At 37.8% G+C, this 20,076-nt stretch overlaps 1 protein-coding gene across 7 annotated transcripts in view; it reads left to right on the forward strand.

Moving 5' to 3' along the window:
• Positions 1-20,076, forward strand: part of myo16 (myosin XVI) — a 265,694-nt gene that overhangs the window by 119,012 nt on the left and 126,606 nt on the right. For all 7 annotated transcript variants that reach the window (XM_056251798.1, XM_056251799.1, XM_056251802.1 and 4 more), the window contains exons 5-7: positions 10,438-10,546; positions 14,036-14,160; positions 14,307-14,432. In XM_056251798.1, the coding sequence (XP_056107773.1) occupies positions 10,438-10,546; positions 14,036-14,160; positions 14,307-14,432 (360 nt within the window). The remainder of the gene's footprint in view (positions 1-10,437; positions 10,547-14,035; positions 14,161-14,306; positions 14,433-20,076) is intronic.

The following is a 20,076-nucleotide window of genomic DNA, read 5'->3' on the forward strand; positions in this document are numbered from 1 at the left end:
GCCTCCAGTCCAGCACAGCATGCAGATGTAGCCTGTTTGCTATGGGCACCGATAGGCTACGAATGATTGGGTCATATTTCTCAAATGTGCGGTTTATTTATTTGCACAAAACGTTTTTAATTTGCAAAAGTGGCCTATTCGACACAGCTCTGCGGTGGATGTTACACCAACTGAGTGTTTTGGCAGAAATCTCACCGTCTCTTGTCAGATGTCTTTGAATCTCACTAAACAATAATGGATGAAAGAGACATTTCTCTCAAACTTCCTGGCACAAATTTGGCACCAAATGCCCTCTGTGAACCGTACGGAAAATCACTATAAATAACGTTTGAGATTTTTTACTTTTGCATTTGTGAGGAAAAAGTTGGAATGAGATTTACTGCCAGCAATAATACCAAACTTATGGAAAGGCTGTTAACTTAACCCGCCGGCAGGCCCATTTGCCATTGCATGTTTAAAACAATAATATCTTAGTAAAAACCTAAAGTAATATTGCCAAACTATATATCATTTGAAAGCTTAAAATCTCTAGTTTTCATATTTGGTGGCTGTTATCTAAAATATATTACAGAGGAGCAGAAATTTATCAATTTGCAACAAGAATATTTCATATTCATTAGGAGTATTTAGGTCTTTATTTTGAAATAACAATAAACATGAAAAATCATGAAAGATTGGTAGAAACCTCAGTTTGTTTTCATGCCATGAGTTCAAAAGATAACACCAATTCCATTTTATGAGAAAAAAAGGTCTGAAAATGTTTTAAACATAAAGAAAAATGTATGGATTCTCGATTTGTAATGCGGCTGCGAGCTATAACGCTATAACGTAGTCTTTATGCATTTATTAGAGGTTTAATTCAAATCAAATACTGCCAAACCACCCATACTACTTCTGAATAGGATGTCTACTTCATAAATTGTATGAAAATTATGGAAATACATGGTTCAGATCACTCAAAACATATGAAAATGGAGGCGCCCTTATATGGGCAGTAATGGAGTCTAGTGTTCACCTAGTGAAAAAGTTTGGTACTGCGCCCGAATAAAATCTTACTGAAAGCTCATTTTTTGAGATATCAACCTAAAATTTGGAATACAACTTGTTCAGATTTTTGACTTTAATTTTCTTGCAGTTTTAGAGTAAAATATATTTTGTAATATATATATTTTATATAAAATATTAATCATTATATTTTTACATTACACAATTTCATAAACTCAAACTTATATAACTTTTTTTCTGTTTCATTTTTTACAATTTCTAGACTTCTACAATAATCTGGAAAATGTCTTCTTTAAAACAAGACCAGCCATAGGTCTATATTCCAAAGCATTCCTGAATTACAACCATTTAAGTTTGGATAGTGATTTTTATGTCTATGCAAGAAAAAGGGGGGTGACAGTTAACAGGTTAAATCAGCAGGGCTATGATACACTGCAGCCCTAATATAATCTAAAATTGACTTATAGTGGGAAAAGGGACCTTTATACCATTGATTTGTCATTGAACAGCATATCCTCCACAGATTAGGAGCCTTGGGGTGTAAACAGAGTATGAATCAGTGTGTTTATCTCTGAAGAGAATCTAAAAAGGAACATGCCAGGGGAAGATATTCGCCCCCTTCAATCCAAACCCATTTATAAAGATTCCTACACAAGCTGTTTCTCATCCAGTGAGCTTCTTCATCCTTCAAATTAATGACTGAATCATCTCATTATTATCAAGAGGGAATGGAAGCTGTGCCAGCTCACGCATCACGCATGAAGCCACATTTCCTGCATTTAGACCTCAAGTGAAAATACAGATCACGATCTTCATATATTCGTGGAAAATACACAGTGAGTTCTCGAAGTTCTGGTTATTGTTATTCTGAATGTGCGCTGCGGAGACACCAGCTATGCCTGCTCTACTTTCAGTGTGTGTGTGTGTGTGTGTGTGTGTGACTTCAGACCACTTTCGACCTGATTTTCATTGGAGCGTGAAGCAGCAATCCATGTGCGCCTGCCAGCTCACTTCAATCTCAGTCCTCCTTTAGGAATACTGGACAAAAATACACTCTTCTACTACTACTACTACTACTACTACTACTACGTTTTTACACAACACCTGCATTCAGTTTTGTTAGCTACTTTAAATCATAACATCCAGATTGGACGCAGAGATATAGTACAGTCTGTATCACAACTGAAATATTATCTATAATATAATGTTTAGCCTTTACTTTATCTGCGGTTTAATATGGGGAGCTAATCCCGCCTGAACCTCTTTATTCTGTTGATGTATTGGCTCAAACCCCACGTTCCTTCAAATCACCAGCAGTGTTCATTTTGACAGCAAATTTGTATTTAGTTTTAGTCAGTCTTTTGACCAAAATGCCTTTTAGTTTGTCATATTTTAGTCATCTGAATTGTTTGTCTAGTTGTAGTCGACTAAATATCATAAGATTTTAGTCGACTGAAATCTACAGTAGATTTACAGTGATGTGAGTAACTTTTAATTGTAACGACGCATCTCGCGCATGATGCTGCAAAGATATGAGCAACACTCAAACATATCCAGCTAGCGCATGTTTGCATAGAAAAACAATGTAAAAGCAGCATGCTTTCTGTGATTGGCCCTTTACACTGTTCATTTTTAGCCATTTATTTTTATATACAATACAGTATGTAATAAATTGACTGATAAGGAATGTGTGATATTTTGCAAGACTTGATACAAATCTATATTTCTGAATGTAAACCAGCTCCATCATCTCCCTCTTTGTGTCTGTTTGTTTCTGTGTGTTTGTGGGAGAAAGTGTGTTTGAGCATCTGCATGTGAACTGTGCCGGCGCGCTTTGAAACATTCTCTTTGATAGTACTCACAACAGATTTAGCGCGTGTGTGAACAACTCCTCGGTGCTGTATGAATGAATATTTCTGAAAGTAGGCCTCATTTGCATAAAAGTATGCAAGTCAGTTTGAGCAGAGCTCTCGTACGGCAGAGATAACGTGAAGACTTAATTAACTGCAGGAAGACGTGATCCTTTCTTGCACACACACATTTTCCATCCGTGAGTCTGAAGGTTCCTTAATGGTGGACACGGCCTTGCCTCTTTCTAAAACAAACCTTTCACACACACTCATTGTACTGACACCTCTTTTGCTGTCTGATGCACCGAGAAAGCACACAGTCTTTTTCTTTGAGAAGAAAAGCACAAGATCATGTCCAGGGATGTTAGTATACTACTATTTTTTTTAAAAAAAATTTACTGCAGTATTTGTACAGCAGTTAGCAGTGAGAAAATACTAGTTTTGCCAAAATGTGCAGTGCACATACACACTGCATGGAATAATGGTGATTTGACTGTCCTTTTTTCAGTTATGACAAATGTTGAAATGTATTGAGACCCTATAAAATTGAGTTTAGTCCATATCTGTTCTTGACATTTACAGTTTGACTATGGCGAATGGAGAAGAAGCATCAGTGATTGCCATCTCAAACATAAAATTCATGACTCATTCATTACGGATTCATTAATGAATGAATTACTGTAGTTTTCAGTAAACACATGCTAGAACACTAATTTACTGAGACACAGGAGGCTTTGAATAGGACACCTCCTTTCTGTATCCAGGGCAGTTTGATTGACACCTTAAGCCTGACTGACATGTCATTGTTTGATTAGCTGTTCGTCAGAGGCTTACACAAAATGACTGTGAATTAATGCAGCTTTGTTTGGCTCTTGAATGGTTTTGAGATAATAAAAAACAATATATAAAAAAACACGGATTCTCTTCAAGCAAGCCCCTTTAACCTTTTTTGTCTCTGCCTGTAACTGCGGGCAAGTCCCCCTGCTGGAGAAAGGGTTGTCTCCGTTGCCATGGATACACATTTTCCATCCTCTCCGTATTACTTTTCAGCGGCCTTGCTGTTTTTTCTCCATTTCACGTCAGTTGCAGGACATGCAGCCGTCCATGTCTTGTCTTCCACCATTTAGTTAGCGAGACTCTCTCTAAATATATTTCCAGTTTTCATCTGCCGAGTTTTCTACGGTTGAATCTCGTGAATATAGGTCAAACATTACCCTAAAATATATAATAATAAAACAATAATACTAATAATATTTGGAAGATTAAAGAAAATAGAAAATTAAGCCTGTCATTAGGACCATTTAATATTTGTTGTATCGTGATAATTAATTAATTTAATATTTTCAAAGTGTTTTTTTATTCGATTTTTAACAATTAAAGGTATATTATTTAATTGATATTTGATTCAGTAGCAATTTGTAATATCCCTAAACTAATATATGTGAATGTAATTTTAAGTTATTTAAATTCATAAATTTGATAATGTATTTTGAACTAACGTGAATTGACGCAAAATAGTACAACTGATCATTATCCTAGATTAATGAATGTTTTTCATTTTGTTCATAATGCATAATGCGCATTAAACAGTGGTACAATTACACAAACAGATTATTTACAGACTTGTAACACTTACACTGCAAGTTTGTTTTCGAGTTTGTATTTATTTACTTAACACTCACATAATCAGTTTGTTTACAGACTTATGCAACACTTACATAACATGTTTATTTATGTATTTATTTATAAATCGGCATAAAAAAAAAACAAATACAAATGCCACAAAGTAGGAATGGTTTACAATTTACGTATATTATCATGAAACCTAGCCTGGCATGCCAGACCTACATCAAGATGTTAGGTCTGGGAACTCTCCATTGACATGCCTCAATCCGAGGGGCGGGATAAACGGTTACCTTTCAAAATCCCTCTGCACGCAATAGGATAACGCTACAACCAACCAGAGCAACGAACGGTTGTGGATGAGTGAGTCCCATGCGTTTTTCCACCAGCGGAGCTAATTGATATATTAAACTTTTGCCGTATCAGGACGGCAAAAATCCGAACACATCTTCCTTTTTTAAGAATGACTTAAGTGACGTTCTCTTAACCCCAAGTCCTCCAGAGTCGCGGCCAAAGCCGATTCGAAAGACCGCTGCATCTTCATTGTTTTCAAGTAGCAGGGAAATCACCTATCGAAATCACGCGGAACGTCATGAACTGTGCCGTCATTGTGTTAAGCCCGCCCGCCGACTCTATACACGATGTGATTGGCCCGACCAGTTTTTGTTTTTTCCAGCTCAAAAGCCTATGGAGAGTTGCTAGACCACACTGGCTGCAAAATAATTTTTGCTGCCGGTAGGGTGCGTCTAGATTTCTAGGCTACATGAAAACAATTTCACAGTGTAATAAATCTTAATGGCCCTAAAATATGGTTTGTTTTCATTCTAATTCATTCTTATTTTTTATTTTGTGTGTGTGTGTGTGTTTATGAGAGAGTGTGTGTGTGTTTTTGAGAGAATGTGTGTATGAGTGTGTGTGTTTATCAGAGAGAGTGTGTGTGTGTGTGTGTGTTTATGAGAGTCTGTGTGTGTTTGTTTATCAGAAAGTGTGTGTTTGTGTGAGAGAGAGAGAGTGTGTGTGTGTGTTTGAGAGAGTCTGTGTATGTTTGTTTATCAGAAAGTGTGTGTATGTATGTTTGTTTATCAGAATGTGTGTGTGTGTTTGTTTATCAGAAAGTGTGTGTGTGTGTGTGTGTGTGTGTGTGTGTTTGTGTTTATCAGAGAGAGAGTGTGTGTTTTTGAGAGAGACTGTGTTTGTTTGTTTGATTCACCCCGAAACTTGAAACCACATTTCCTTGACTAATATGCGTTTTTTTATAATGCAACTGTTGTATATTTCAGCCTCTTTGTTTTTCCCTCATGTTATGTCTGTTAATGCTCTTATCTCTGCTGTGCAATATGCAATGCTTTAGGTCTGAATCTCCCACACACACTCTCACTTCAGGCTAGCTCTCTCCTTCTCCCTCTGCCTCTGCATCTCTCGCGTTCCTTCCTCCATATTTTACTGCATCCTGCTTCCAAAACTAGACCATGACGACCTATTTTTTGGGATTAGTCAGAGTCAGGATTTAGGAGGCACTATGTTAGGCTGCCAATCTCAGTCTCATCTGTTATTTCATTTAGGTAAGAGAACTGCATTAGGTAAGGGTTCATTAGCTAGGGGGGGGGGGGGGGGGGGGGATTTACAGATTCAAACGTCAGACTGACTGAATGAATCTGTAAATCCAGTGTATGCCAGTAGGTAGCGCTTATGGAACAGCAGAAATGGAACTGTTTCCCAATTCCCAGTTCTGAAATCTACGTGGGAAAAATCTTTTGTCCTCACACAAAATTTCGTCAAGTTCGTCAAAGTGAACTTTCAATATGGTTCAATATGGTTGCTGGAAGTAGTGCAAAACATGAATATGTCAGTAATAGAACAAGGCATCAGTTTATCGTTGTTGACCGTATGCGTTATGTCACATCACACCCAGTGTGTACACAGTACCACTAATTCTAACGGGCTCTTTTTGCTTGTAACGGTCAGTGAGAGGTGGACAGTGGTCATAATTACACTTGTTTACGGTGCAAGAAGAATGGTTTCAAGGTAAAAGATGTCGAATTCACACCAGTGAACCATGCAGATGTTCTGAAGTTTTCCAAGTCTGCTCGAAAGTTAGCTGCGTTCTTATTTACTTTCATTGCTATTAGCCTATTATCATAACAGATTAAATTGAACAAAGGCAATTAAGCCTGTGCTCAAAGCCCTGTAATGAGACGCAGGCAGTCATCATCATGCAGATTAGATGTAATTACGTTACGTGATTGTCCTTGTTTCCTGGTGCAGTCAGAGGAAAGTGTCTACAGTTATTTTTTTTTATTTTTTTTCACTTTCCCGGGAGGATGTTTCATCTCTTTCTGCTTTGTTGACATGATTTGTAGTTCATCTCTCTGCAGTCTTCTGTACTGTCAGGTTCAGTTACTGTGGCCTCTGAAGCACACCTGAGCTGAACTCGTGTGTGTGAGTGAGTGTGTGATTCAGGTATACACTATGCTATGCCCTGTCTCCATGAGGAAAAAAAACTTGCAGTATAAATCATATTATGTGATGTTTTTTGTTGTTGTTGTTGTTGTTGTTGTTTGTCTGTGATGGGTATAGGGTAGGGTTATTGTAGGGAAAACTGAAACTAAGACTAAAACTATTGGTCAAAAAACATTTTCGTACTTGCATATTTTTATACTTTTAAGTTGCATTTATTTGATTCTTCGTTCAATCTCAAACCATTATTTTATTTCTATTATTAAGATGTCTGCACAAGCGTTAACTGTAATCTGTGCAAAAATGAAAACGTCTTGCTTTGGTCTACACTGGAAGTGTTCTGTTAGCTCTGCTAAACTAGAATTACTCAAACTTAACTGAAACTAAATATATACAAACTAAATAGAAATGTGTTCACAAAATAAAACCTAAACTAAAACGAACAAAACCATTAATGCAACTAATTAAAACTAAACTGAAATTTAAAGTAATTAAAATAAAAACAAATTTAAAAATGCAAAACTATAATAACCTTGCCCTCAGCTCCTCCTTGTTACCTTGTTTACATCAAAATATCTCTAAAAGTGAATGGAAGGAAATGATGTGGAGACTGAGGGGTCGGAGTAGATCAATACGCAACGTGACGCAAGTCAAAGCACTGTTGCATATTAACGCTTATTCCAAAAAATAATAATTTGAAAGCTTTTCCATCGGGGTAAATTAATTACTATTATCCATCATAGCGAAAAATAGATTTTGAACGAGTCCCAGAGGCCAGCTTGTTAACCCCTCAAGTGTGAGTACTGCAGAGGTATGACACTTATGTGATATTTTATGACCTGCTGTCTAACGCATGATGATCGCTGTAGATCAGTAGTACTCTATTAAGTCCTGCTGCTAGACACAGCCGTGTGCAATACAGTCCTGTAGACCAGGTCAGTGTATGTCCTGCTCATGCAGAACACTATGGTTTTCTTATGGTTGCACCTGGAACAGACCAAGGTTTGGCATAAATATTAATAAAACAATATAAAAATGCATTTTATAATTTAATTTAATTGAAATATACCATTCAAAAGTTGGGTCAGAACTATTTACTTGTTTTTTTTGATTATGTATTTATTTTCAGTTAAGATGCATTGCATTGGGGAAGAATAAAAATTCATTTGAACGGTATCAAATCAAATTGATTTCTGAAGGATCATGTGACTGAAGACGGGAGTAATGATGCTAAAAATTCAGCTTTACATCAGAAATAAATTGTTTTAAATTTAAAAATGTTTAACTGTTTTTGCTATCTTACTGACCTCAAAATATTCAATTCTATTCCCATGTACTGCTGCCTTTTAAAAAACACATTTATAAACAGTTTAGTTGTCACATGATTAGGTCTTTGTTTGCCACAGAGGATTCTGCATTCTGTCGATCAGAGGACGCAATGCTGACAGCTTCATCACCTCTTCTCTCAGTGTGAAGGGCAGCACACACACACACACACACACACACACACACTCATCACCACCAACGAGACTTCACATTGACCCCACCTAATCAATTCACACATGCTCCTGCTTTAACCATTCACATCTTATTCAATAACAGTTCCACGCCAGACGGATCGATGAATCACCACTAGTGCAAACACTTACACACACACACACACACCATGTCCTCATGCGTCCCCAGTGAGTTGGATGACTGTGGTGTAGTGTGTGTGAGATCTCAGGGAAGAGGTCATGACACAATCCTGTGACACAATGCCAGATCCGTCCGTGCTCTCTGGAGCTTTGTGTGTGTGTGTGTGTGTGTGGTCTGGTAAACCCTACATTATGGGGACAATTATGTGGGGTTGGGCGTATCCTAAAAAGCCATCGCTCATAAATGCAGACAAAGGAGCTGCTGATAGTTAATGTTAATTAATACATTCATTAACCTAGTGCTAACCTCAGTGCGTGATTGACACAACCTCCCCAGTCTAAATGTGCTGATGGCTGGATTTGAAAGGCATGCTGGGAAAAGAGACAATAAGCTGCATCTTTGTCACAACGCCTTTATGCTCCAGCCAGTCAGATGGAGACGTGCCATTTGCTGCTTTAATTACACACGGGCCATTATGAGAGAGAGTTGTAAATCCACTGAAGTTTAGTTTTGTATTTTAAATGTCATGCCATCCTCCTCATCTCTCTCTCTATCTCTCTCTCTCTCTCTCTCTCTCTCTCTATCTCTCTCTCTCTCTCTCTCTCTCTCTCTCTCTCTCTCTCTCTCTCTCTCTCTCTCTCTCTCTCTCTCTCTCTCTCTCTCTCTCTCTCTCTCTCTCTCTCTCTCTCTCTCTGTTTAGTGCAGTGCTAATATGGTCTTTGGAATCATTTTTTGGCTCTTACCTGCATTAGTGGCACTTACATTTATGTTTAAGTCATTTAACAGACCTATAGTTAAAGACTCCATCAAATAGCTTGACAAGTATGAAACGCTATGTACTGTTTCCCTTACATGTCCATCTAGTTTGAACTTGCAGCTCGCTAGTAACTGTTTTCTCTTCAGAAGCTTTGTGTTTAAATAGCTAATCAATATTTCATGTCTAGTTATTTACTTATGTGGCAAGTAGCCATGTAATAAGTGGGATAATGTACATCCAGCTGGTTGTTATCTCACAATAAACTCTTTCAGGCTGATGCAAGACCATGATCCAGATCACCCTGTCAGGGTTTATTCTGAGATAACAACCAGCTGGATGTACATTATCCCTTACTTGAAACAAGAAATATGGATTAGACATATTAACCAACAGTCTTGGTTGTTGGACTACACTTTGGACAACTACAGACTGGACCAAACATTGGATATATGCTCCTGAATGTAATATGAGTGATTCATGGTTTGTATTCAGTTTTTCCAGAAGAGACTGTAAATTTTACTTATGTGTTACATTTTTACATATTTATACATACAAACTGTACAGGTTACATTAAAGCTAACAGACAAGGACTAAATGCCACAGCCACACCAATATTTTATATTAGATAGCTTTGTTTCATGACAGTGAAGCCCCTTTCTTCACCCAGCTCTCTTTTGTTTGTTTATGATGATGTCGGCATCATTTTCAGACCATAAGTATCCATAGAATTTCCACATGCTCAAAAGCCTTAACCCTGTGTCATGCTTTCGGCTCGTAAAGAGTCTTATCGCTGTCTGGAGTCTCTAGAGAGCAGACCCTCATAAATCACATCACCCCCTGCCACCCAGACACTCAACACCGCACCGTAGACCCTATTAACCTGCCCCTATCTTAATGAGTTAGTTAACGCTCTGTTTTCGGTTGATGTAGCTCATCCCTGAGCTCGGGTGCCTGGGGAATGCTGGGAAAGTGTGATAATTGGCCGTAGTTTATCATCGATTGCAGACTGATGAATGGGGCGAGAGGGACTCGATTTGTTTATGTCTTGTTTTGCTTTATCTGACTGCCATCTCCCCTTCCCCCTTCTCCATCACACCTCTTCTGAAGACTGGAGTCAACGTGCTCCTGCAGGATGTGAACGGGAACATTCCACTTGACTACGCCACTGAGGGGACGGAAACCAGCTACATCCTCATCAGACACCTGGAGGAGAATGGTAGGGTCATTTATTCATTTAGTTCCTTATTTGCCAGTTTTGTATGACTGCATACATGCATAACTAGGAGTTGGTGATTTGGTGAACATATATGAACGTAAACGCAAACGTTTGGGGTCGGTAAGATGTTTTTAAAATAAGTCTCTTTTGTTCACCAAGGCTGCATTTATTTGATCAAAAATACAGTAGAGAACAGTTATTTACTGTATTTCATAGCTGAATTTTCAGCATCATTACTCCAGTCAGTTTAGTGTCACATGATCCTTCAGAAATTATTCTAAAGTGATGATTTGGTGCTCAAAATACATGTATTATTATTCGTGCTGCTTAATATTTTTGTGGAAAGTACAATACTTTTTTTCTAAGTATTCTTTGATGAATAAAAAGTTCAAAAGAAATAATTTATTTAAAATGTAAATATTTTGTAACATTATAAAAGTCTTTACTGTCACTTTTGATCAATTTAATGTATTCTTGCTGAATAAACATACACTCACCGGCCACTTTATTAGAACTGCCTCAATTCTTCGTGGCATAGATTCAACAAGGTGCTGGAAGCATTCCTCAGGGAGTTTGGTCCATATTGGCATGATTGCATCACACAGTTGCCGCAGATTTGTCGGCTGCACATCCATGATGCGAATCTCCCGTTCCACCACATCCCAAAGATGCTCTATTGGGTTGAGATCTGGTGACTGTGGAGGCCATTTTAGTACAGTGAACTCATTGTCATGTTCAAGAAACCAATTTGAAATGATTAGAGCTTTGTGACATGGTGGAAGTAGCCATCAGAGGATGGGTACATGGTGGCCATAAAGGGATGGACATGGTCAGAAACAATGCTCAGGTAGGCCGTGGCATTTAAACGATGCCCAATTGGCACTAAGGGGCCTAAAGTGTGCCAGGAAAACATCCCCCACACCATTACACCACCACCACCAGCCTGCACAGTGGTAACAAGGCATGATGGTTCCATGTTCTCATTCTGTTTACGCCAAATTCTGACTCTAACATCTGAATGTCTCAACAGAAATCGAGACTCATCAGACCAGGCAACATTTTTCCAGTCTTCAACTGTTCAATTTTGGTGAGCTCTTGCAAATTGTAGCCTCTTTTTCCTATTTGTAGTGGAGATGAGTGGTACCCGGTGGAGTCTTCTGCTGTTGTAGCCCATCCGCCTCAAGGTTGTGCGTGTTGTGGCTTCACAAATGCTTTGCTGCATACCTCGGTTGTAACGAGTGGTTATTTCAGTCACTGTTGCCCTTCTATCAGCTCGAACCAGTCTGGCCATTCTCCTCTGACCTCTGGCATCAACAAGGCATTTCCGCCCACAGAACTGCCGCTCACTGGATGTTTTTTCTTTTTCGGACCATTCTCTGTAAACCCTAGAGATGGTTGTGCGTGAAAATCCCAGTAGATTAGCAGTTTCTGAAATACTCAGACCAGCCCTTCTGGCACCAACAATCATGCCACGTTCAAAGTCACTCAAATCAACTTTCTTCCCCATACTGATGCTCGGTTTGAACTGCAGGAGATTGTCTTGACCATGTCTACATGCCTAAATGCACTGAGTTGCCGCCATGTGATTGGCTGCTTAGAAATTAAGTGTTAACGAGCAGTTGGACAGGTGTACCTAATAAAGTGGCCGGTGAGTGTATATTCATTCATTTAAAGAAATAAAATAAAATAAATAATTTAATTTCTTTTCATCCGTTTTCTCTTTCAGTTTCAAATTTCATATAATGTTTACAGATTAAATTAAATTAAATATTAAATTAAATTAAATTAAATTAATACAAAATTGTGAATTCAGAATATTCCTGATGTAACTATGGACTAGTTGTAGAAAACAACAATAAATGATTAATTTAGAGATTAAATTGTTTGCTCTGTTTCTTTTCCTTCTCTCCTTTATGCATGCATTGGTTATATTATAGGATACAGATATTTTAATACAGTGTTTTTCAATCATTTTCAGTTGACCCCATGAAATAACATAAAGCAGTCCTGCCCACTAATAACAGCCCACATATTTTTCTACCGACTGACTTCTGTTTCTACATTTGCGCGGTATATAACGTCATACGGCTCAGCCATGTTGTAAGTTAACAGTCATCTATTCTGTCAGCTCACACAGTGGGTGTAGTAAGAGTTACTTCAGCTTGCAAATCAATCAGAGCCAGAGAAACAGACACGTGTTTCTGGGCTGCTGTCAGAGATCTCATTTATCATTAAATTTATCAGTCAAGACTCTCAGGATGGCCTTCCACAGACAACTCTCATCTTCAGTTACTGCTGGTCTTATACTTTGTCTAATAGGCTACTTCACACTGTCAGTTTTTGAGAAAATTGGATTTTTGACAACTGCATTTTACATGTCTCGTAATGTCCGGTTCAAACAGCAACTTACAGTAGCGTTTTGCTACGAACTTGCAATGGAAGTCAAGCCTGTATTCTCTACCAGTAATCATAGTGACCGTGACCAAAGTAATATCAAAGATGCCGATGTCCATAAAACTGAAAAGTCATTTCACTTTTGACATGACATGAGTTCAGTCGGACCACGAGTTCATCCGTCAAGTCTTTATTAACTGACGGCAGCTTTTATATCTGGGTGGAGAGCAGAGGATTTGACTCGAGTGTAGAACTCAAAACTCAGCAGTCTGGAAAAGAACAGTGACTGGTTTGATGAGTACAGCTCTGGCGCTGTATGACATGACAGATAATGGCAAGCCGGTTTAACATTTGATCCTTAAAACATACTAGTATCTATTTTCATGCTACTAGTATGTAGTTTTTAGATACTATTATATATTCCATTAGGTACTAGTACTTATTCATTAGCTACTAGTGCTTATTCATTAGCTACTAGTGCTTATTCTTTGGGTACTAGTGCTTATTCTTTAGGTACTAGTGCTTATTATTTGGGTACTAGTGCTTATTCTTTGGGTACTAGTGCTTATTCGTTGGGTACTAGTGCTTATTCGTTAGGTACTAGTGCTTACTCTTTAGGTACTTGTGCTTATTAACTAGTTACTAGTGCTTATTCTTTAGGTATTAGTGCTTATTCTTTAGGTACTAGTGCTTACTCTTTAGGTACTTGTGCTTATTAACTAGGTATTAGTGCTTATTCTTTAGGTATTAGTGCTTATTCTTTAGGTACTAGTGCTTATTAATTTGGTACTAGTGCTTACTCTTTAGGTACTAGTGCTTATTAATTTGGTACTAGTGCTTACTCTTTATGTACTAGTGCTTATTAATTTGGTACTAGTGCTTACTCTTTAGGTACTAGTGCTTATTAATGTGGTACTAGTGCTTATTCTTTAGGTACTAGTACTTACTCTTTAGGTAGTTCTTGGGATATCTCTCTGAGGACGCAGAGAGATATCCCATCCTGTCTGATCCCATACACTGCTGAATAAGAGCTCTGTCATATGACATCTGTCCTGATGTCCTTCTCACTTTGACACCTGTCTGTGTGTATGTTAGGAGTGGACATGAGCTCTATGCACCAGATGAAGACCCAGCGCTCATCCACCATGATGTCTGACTTGAGGCAGCTGGTCAGCAGCGGGGGCAGCGTCAATCAACAAAATGATGACGGGGTCACGCTGGTGAGAAAATACATGAATCCCAAAATATGTAACTGTTCACTGATCTCTAAACGTAATATGTGCAGATGGTGATTTTGAATGGGAAGGCTTTTGGCCAAACGAAACATGACCTGTTAAATGCTTGTGTTTGTATGTTGTGTTTACAGCTACACATCGCCAGTGCCAGTGGTTATAAGGAGGTGGTGTCAGTGCTGCTGGAGAACGGTGCAGATGTCCAGGTGTTTGACAACAACTACTGGACACCCTTACATCTGGCTGCCAAATATGGGCAGGTACATATCATAACATGGCACTCATTTTCTTATGGACATTCATTTATTGAAATCACAATGTCCAGTCAAAAAGGCTAAACCACGGCTTTGCAAGGGCTTGATTATTTATTTTTAGTTATTTTAGGAATGTATCTACATGCCAAACTATCTCTTGCAGTAATTCTTTTTACTTTACTTTTTTAATGTATTCTATTTTTACAATTGTTTATTATTATATTACCACAATTAATATAATGCTTATTTTCTTTTGTATTTACATGCCAAACTGTCTCCTGCTGTAATTCTTCCTTTAATTAAATATTTACATAAAAAAACATAGCCTTAATTTGTACTGCTATACAAATACACAAATTATTCATTTATTTTTAACATTTTAATTTAGTCTTTTGTTTATTCATTTGGATAGCATTACAAATTAATATAATATATTTATTTTCTTTAGATTGTTCAGGTTTCGTTACTGTTTCTTGCAGTAATTCTCCCTTTAATGAAAGATATACATGAAATAATTGTTACACTTTGGCAGTGTTGGTCAAGTTACTTGGAAATAGTAATTAGTTACGGATTACTGATTACTTCTCCAAGAAAGTAATCCAGTTACTTTACTGATTACTTATTTTCAAAAGTAATTAGTTACTTTACTAGTTACTTTACTAAGTTTTCAAAAACATGATGCACGACCTGAATACGCTATAAAGCAATAGACCTTTCAGCCTAATTCTGTTCTTTCTGCATATTCCATCATCTAAAATTTAATCAAATGAAACACTTGTTTTATTAGTTTCAATATTTTTACTTTATGCACATTGCATCAAGCAAAAATTTAATTAAATGCAACAGTCATCAGACTTTTGATGAACATTTAAACCTATTTTCTGCACATTCCACCATATTTTAATGAAATAAAGAAAGTCCTTCTTCTGTTAACTTATATTTCTGCATATTCCAGCATATAAAATAAATATATTTTTTGTAAAATCCTTCATTCGAATAGATGTAAATAAAATACAGCAATAACATAATTAAAATGAAAGTCTCTCCTGACTGTATTCCAAATTATTAACACTTACGTCTTTTAACAGTAAAGTGCAGAGAGGAGTAAAAATGAGTTTACCAAAACAGCCATGTCATTCTGGGTTTTTTTCAGTAAGTTTCACGTGACGGCTTGCTAGGTTCTTGCTCAGATTTGAGGTGGAATTTTGACACTCTCCAACGGGGGGTCCTGTTTCTAGATCAGGATGCTCTCTGCACACGCAAGGTCTCTCGCTCGCTCTCCCTCTCTGCGGGTGCACGCGCTACGCGGTCTCTGTCTCGCATGCACACTCGCTCTAGATTCCGGGAGATTTTAACTAATTTGCGGTATAACTAGTCGATCACGAGTGGCTCAACAGGTAGATCTATAGATAAACTCATCTTTCAGGCAACCGGGTTGACCGACAGGGTTGACACTTCAGCGTGAGAAATCGGGGGTGTGGCGTGTGAGACCAATCAAACGCGTGTCTCTCTCCCGCGCTCCATGTTGTCTCTTGTTCAACACTACACATTTCGGTGTTTACCACTGACGTCGCGGCGCTCATACGTCATTGTCACTTACGCACGACTATGGCACGAGACAGTCTCACAAAACAAAATGACGGTTAACTAACGCAGTAACGCAGCCTGCTTACGGGGAAGTAACAGTAATCTAATTACTGTTTTTGCAATTGTAATCCCTTACTTTACTCGTTACTTGAAAAAAGTAATTGGATTACAGTAACGCGTTACTTCTAACGCGTTACTGCCCATCAGTGCACTTTGGTGTCATTTTTACAGTGTAATTTATATATTTAAAGCGGCTGTCCGTAACTTTAAGTTAAAAATAATCCAAATTAATTATTAAAAAAAAAAAATCTTCAGCCAGTGTTCAAAACTATCTGCTTGCCATAGCTAGATTCAAAACGGTTAGCTTGTAATAATGATTTTAATTCCAGTGGTACTGGTGGGTTTTCGCGGGAAATTCGAGCATGTCATTACGTCACATCCGTACACATAAAGGAGTTTCGGCTAGCCGGCTATACTGCGCGTGAGGAGATGTAGAGATGTATAGGCTTTTCTCGCAGCACTTTACATGATTAAACTTATGGCATCCAGAAAGATCCAAACAACAATCATCAGTGTCAACTGGAGATTCAGCAGTTATAAAACCCAAAAGACTTCGTACTTCGGATTTAAGGTGGAAAGAGAAAGAAACCGTCTCATGCGAACACAAGGATACACATCGGTGGGGCTTTTGAAAGGTGCGTGAACTCCCGAAGGGGTTCGAAACGGAAGAAGAGACAGCTTTTTCTGCTGAACAAGTAAGACATTTCAATAGTTCAATCGTGTAACAGTACGTTTTCTTAATTCACACAGTTATGGAGTTTCCTTTGTTGTGCCTTTCTCGTTTAGCTATTATGGAGAATATGAATTCTGAACTACACAGGTAATCATAAAACACATTAAATAACGTTAGTCACGCAATGCTGATGTTGTTAACATGAACAATTTGAGAACAAAGTAGGCTATGATTTGCACGGTTGCTGTAAATCGCGCTGATTAAATCTAACGATCGCTTGTCATGTCGAATGCTTTTCCCCCCTTAGTTGATCAGAACAAAAATGGATGTTACTTACTTGTTCAGAAGACATTTTCCGGTGAAAATTCTTATGTTGGTCAAACTTTCAAAAAGTGAATCTGTGATTCTGTATGACAGTATCCACACAGCGCGGTGACTGACAGCACCACTCGCCTCAAAACACTGTGTTCATCCGCGCTGTTTCATGCCGATTTACAACCCACGTAAAGATAATAATTCCGCGAATCACTGCAGTTACAGATTTCGAACAGAGATGGCGACAAAAAGGGAAAAAGCTACGGACTGCAGCTTTAAGTATTGCGTAATATTAATTAACAACATGAAATTAACACTGCTAACACTATAGTAAGTACAAAGACGGAAACGAGATGAGAACTAAATAAAAACCAGTTGTGAATGGCAAAAACTAAGACATTTTTTAAAATCTATTGACATTTTCGTCAACGATTAAAAACTAGACGAAAATGTTCGGTAGGGGCGATCTGGGAAGAGATCCAGTCAGAACAACTGATATCCCGCGTGTGTGGTAGATGCGCACATTTGAATTGTAACGTGCTGATCTACCAGGCGGGACACGAGTTGGCATGAGCTTGATGCGTGTCTCATAAAACGTTCAGAAATGTAAACGTCTGGGAGAAACTTTTATTTTGGATGTGATTAATCGTGATTTATCGCGATTAATCGTTGCCCAGCACTAAAATTAATATATTTTCTTTTCTTTAGTTATTTTAAGTATGCATTTACATGCCAAACTGTCTCTTTTGTAGTAATTATTCCTTTAAATATATAAAAATATTACATTATTTTGCATTGGTACACAAACAAATGTTTTAATTTAATAAATATATATATAATGTGCAATATTCCCTGTGCTTTCTTGTGTTTAGCTGTGATGTCATATCACTGCTGTTCACGGTCTGTAGAATGTATCGATATTAGAGTTATCGTAGACTGTATACAGTTCATTATATCACCCTCCCTTCCTGTTCCTGATTAATGAGACTTCAACATTGCATTGATCTTACCAATTCCCAGCCAGATGGACTCGAGCTTTGAGGATCACATGCAAGAACTAATGTGTTTTATATGAGTGAAATAACAGTGTTTGGAGATTGATTTCTGGAGGAAAGGACGAACCTGCTGACATGGTCAAATATTTGATAATGTTTCAGGTTGCTGATGAAGAGAATTTTCTTTCTTCTCCTTTGTTCTTTTTGTCCCTCAGGACACTCTTGGCTACATACACATTTCTGATTTCCTTTTTCCTCTTTCCTCACTCTGTTTCTTTTGTGAGTTTAATGTTTTTGGTTAGTACACTTCTTAACAGGGACCAAAAAATGTCGGTAACGCTTCCTTTTACAGTCCTGTTACCCATGTACTTACTATGTACTTATTATAGTAATTATAATTACTGGGTAATAACTAGGTACTAACCCTGAACCTACCCCTAACCCATGTACTTACCATATATTAGCCAGTACTTTCTAGGTAAGTACACTGTAAGTACACGTAAGTACTGTACTGTAAAAGGAAGCGTTACCAAAATGTCCCCACAAGTATTTTGGATATTGCATCTTTGTGGGGACATTACTTCCCCAAAACGTAGGTATACCTGAAACACGCGCACACACACACACACACACACACACGAACACACACACAAAACACAATTGGAGAGATGTTTTCTCTGGCCACATCCATAATTCATTGCAGCTGGGCAGAATCTCTCACTCTGTCTCTCTCTCTCACACACACACACACACACACACACACACACACACACACACACACACACACACACACACACACACACACACACACACACACACACACACACACACACACACACACAGACAGAAACATTGAGTCATTAGCACTGCAGATGGTTGTGTGACTCAGCAGAACTGCCATGCTGCAGTTTGTTCAGTTTGAGCATCATCATTCACCAACTTAACAGCTGGAAACACGTATCAGTACATGCAGTAAACAATGGAGAACATTGTTGGCCTACAGTGATTCCACTCAGTTTACAGTTTCATGAAAACAACAAAATCCATTCGGAAATAAAATAATCAATGAACAGAATAAGAACAAGAAATGAATATAAATAACCCTAGGCGGAGCATGTGTAAGGCTGGCCATGGACTTGAGTCTAGGCTGGAATCTTCTCACTCAAACCACTGTCTGCTGCTGCTTCTGTTTGCTTTTAGAGGGAAAATCTGCCCATAACTGCTGGTCTGTAATAATAGCGTATCTGTGTTTGCATTTTGGAGAGTGTCAAAGCCAAGGTTTTTATCTACAACATGTTTTTGCAGCTTTGAACAGTGTAGCCACTCACAAACTTATCTGTTGATTTCTTGAACGCAGTGGCCAATCAGATGTGTTTAATTGTTCGGTTCTGAGTTCTGCATGCTCGCAAAATATTCTCGTCACAACAAAGTGTAGACATTATGTAAACGAGATTTGTTGTTTAGTGTAGACAGCTTTATAGATTATAACAGAACTTGAGATCACGTCATCTTGATGAACTAAGTGTGTCAGCTTTTAGTGGTTATAAAGGGCGATATATATATATATATATAATCAATTCAGAATTTGAATAAAACTTTTGTTTTAAAGCTTCATTCATGTATTTGAGCAATTATTATCGTCATGTATGCATGTATGCAATTTTTCTAATTTCCCACAAAACAATTTTTTTTTTGTCTCATTTGATTGGTTGGACCAGCTGTCCATCTGACTTGGCCAGTCCCAGACTGACCCTTATGTTGCCTCGTCACTGGATGGAAAATTACAATGTCAATTTTGATTTTACTTGTAATATTCCCTCATCCTTCCCTTGCGAGTCAAAATGACACAAAGCCCTAAAATGATACTTCATTTCAATGCAATTTTTTTTGTTGATTTTTTTATTAAATTTTTTTAATTTTATTAACCTTTTAAATTACTAGATTTGATCAATAAATAATACATACATAGTGATTTAGTCATTTAAGCACATTCCTCACATTCTTTCAACTTAAATAACTC

Source organism: Rhinichthys klamathensis, unplaced genomic scaffold, assembly GCF_029890125.1.
Source record: "Rhinichthys klamathensis goyatoka isolate OS25496 unplaced genomic scaffold, OSU_Roscu_1.1 h1tg000090l_1, whole genome shotgun sequence".
Taxonomy (NCBI): domain Eukaryota; kingdom Metazoa; phylum Chordata; class Actinopteri; order Cypriniformes; family Leuciscidae; genus Rhinichthys; species Rhinichthys klamathensis.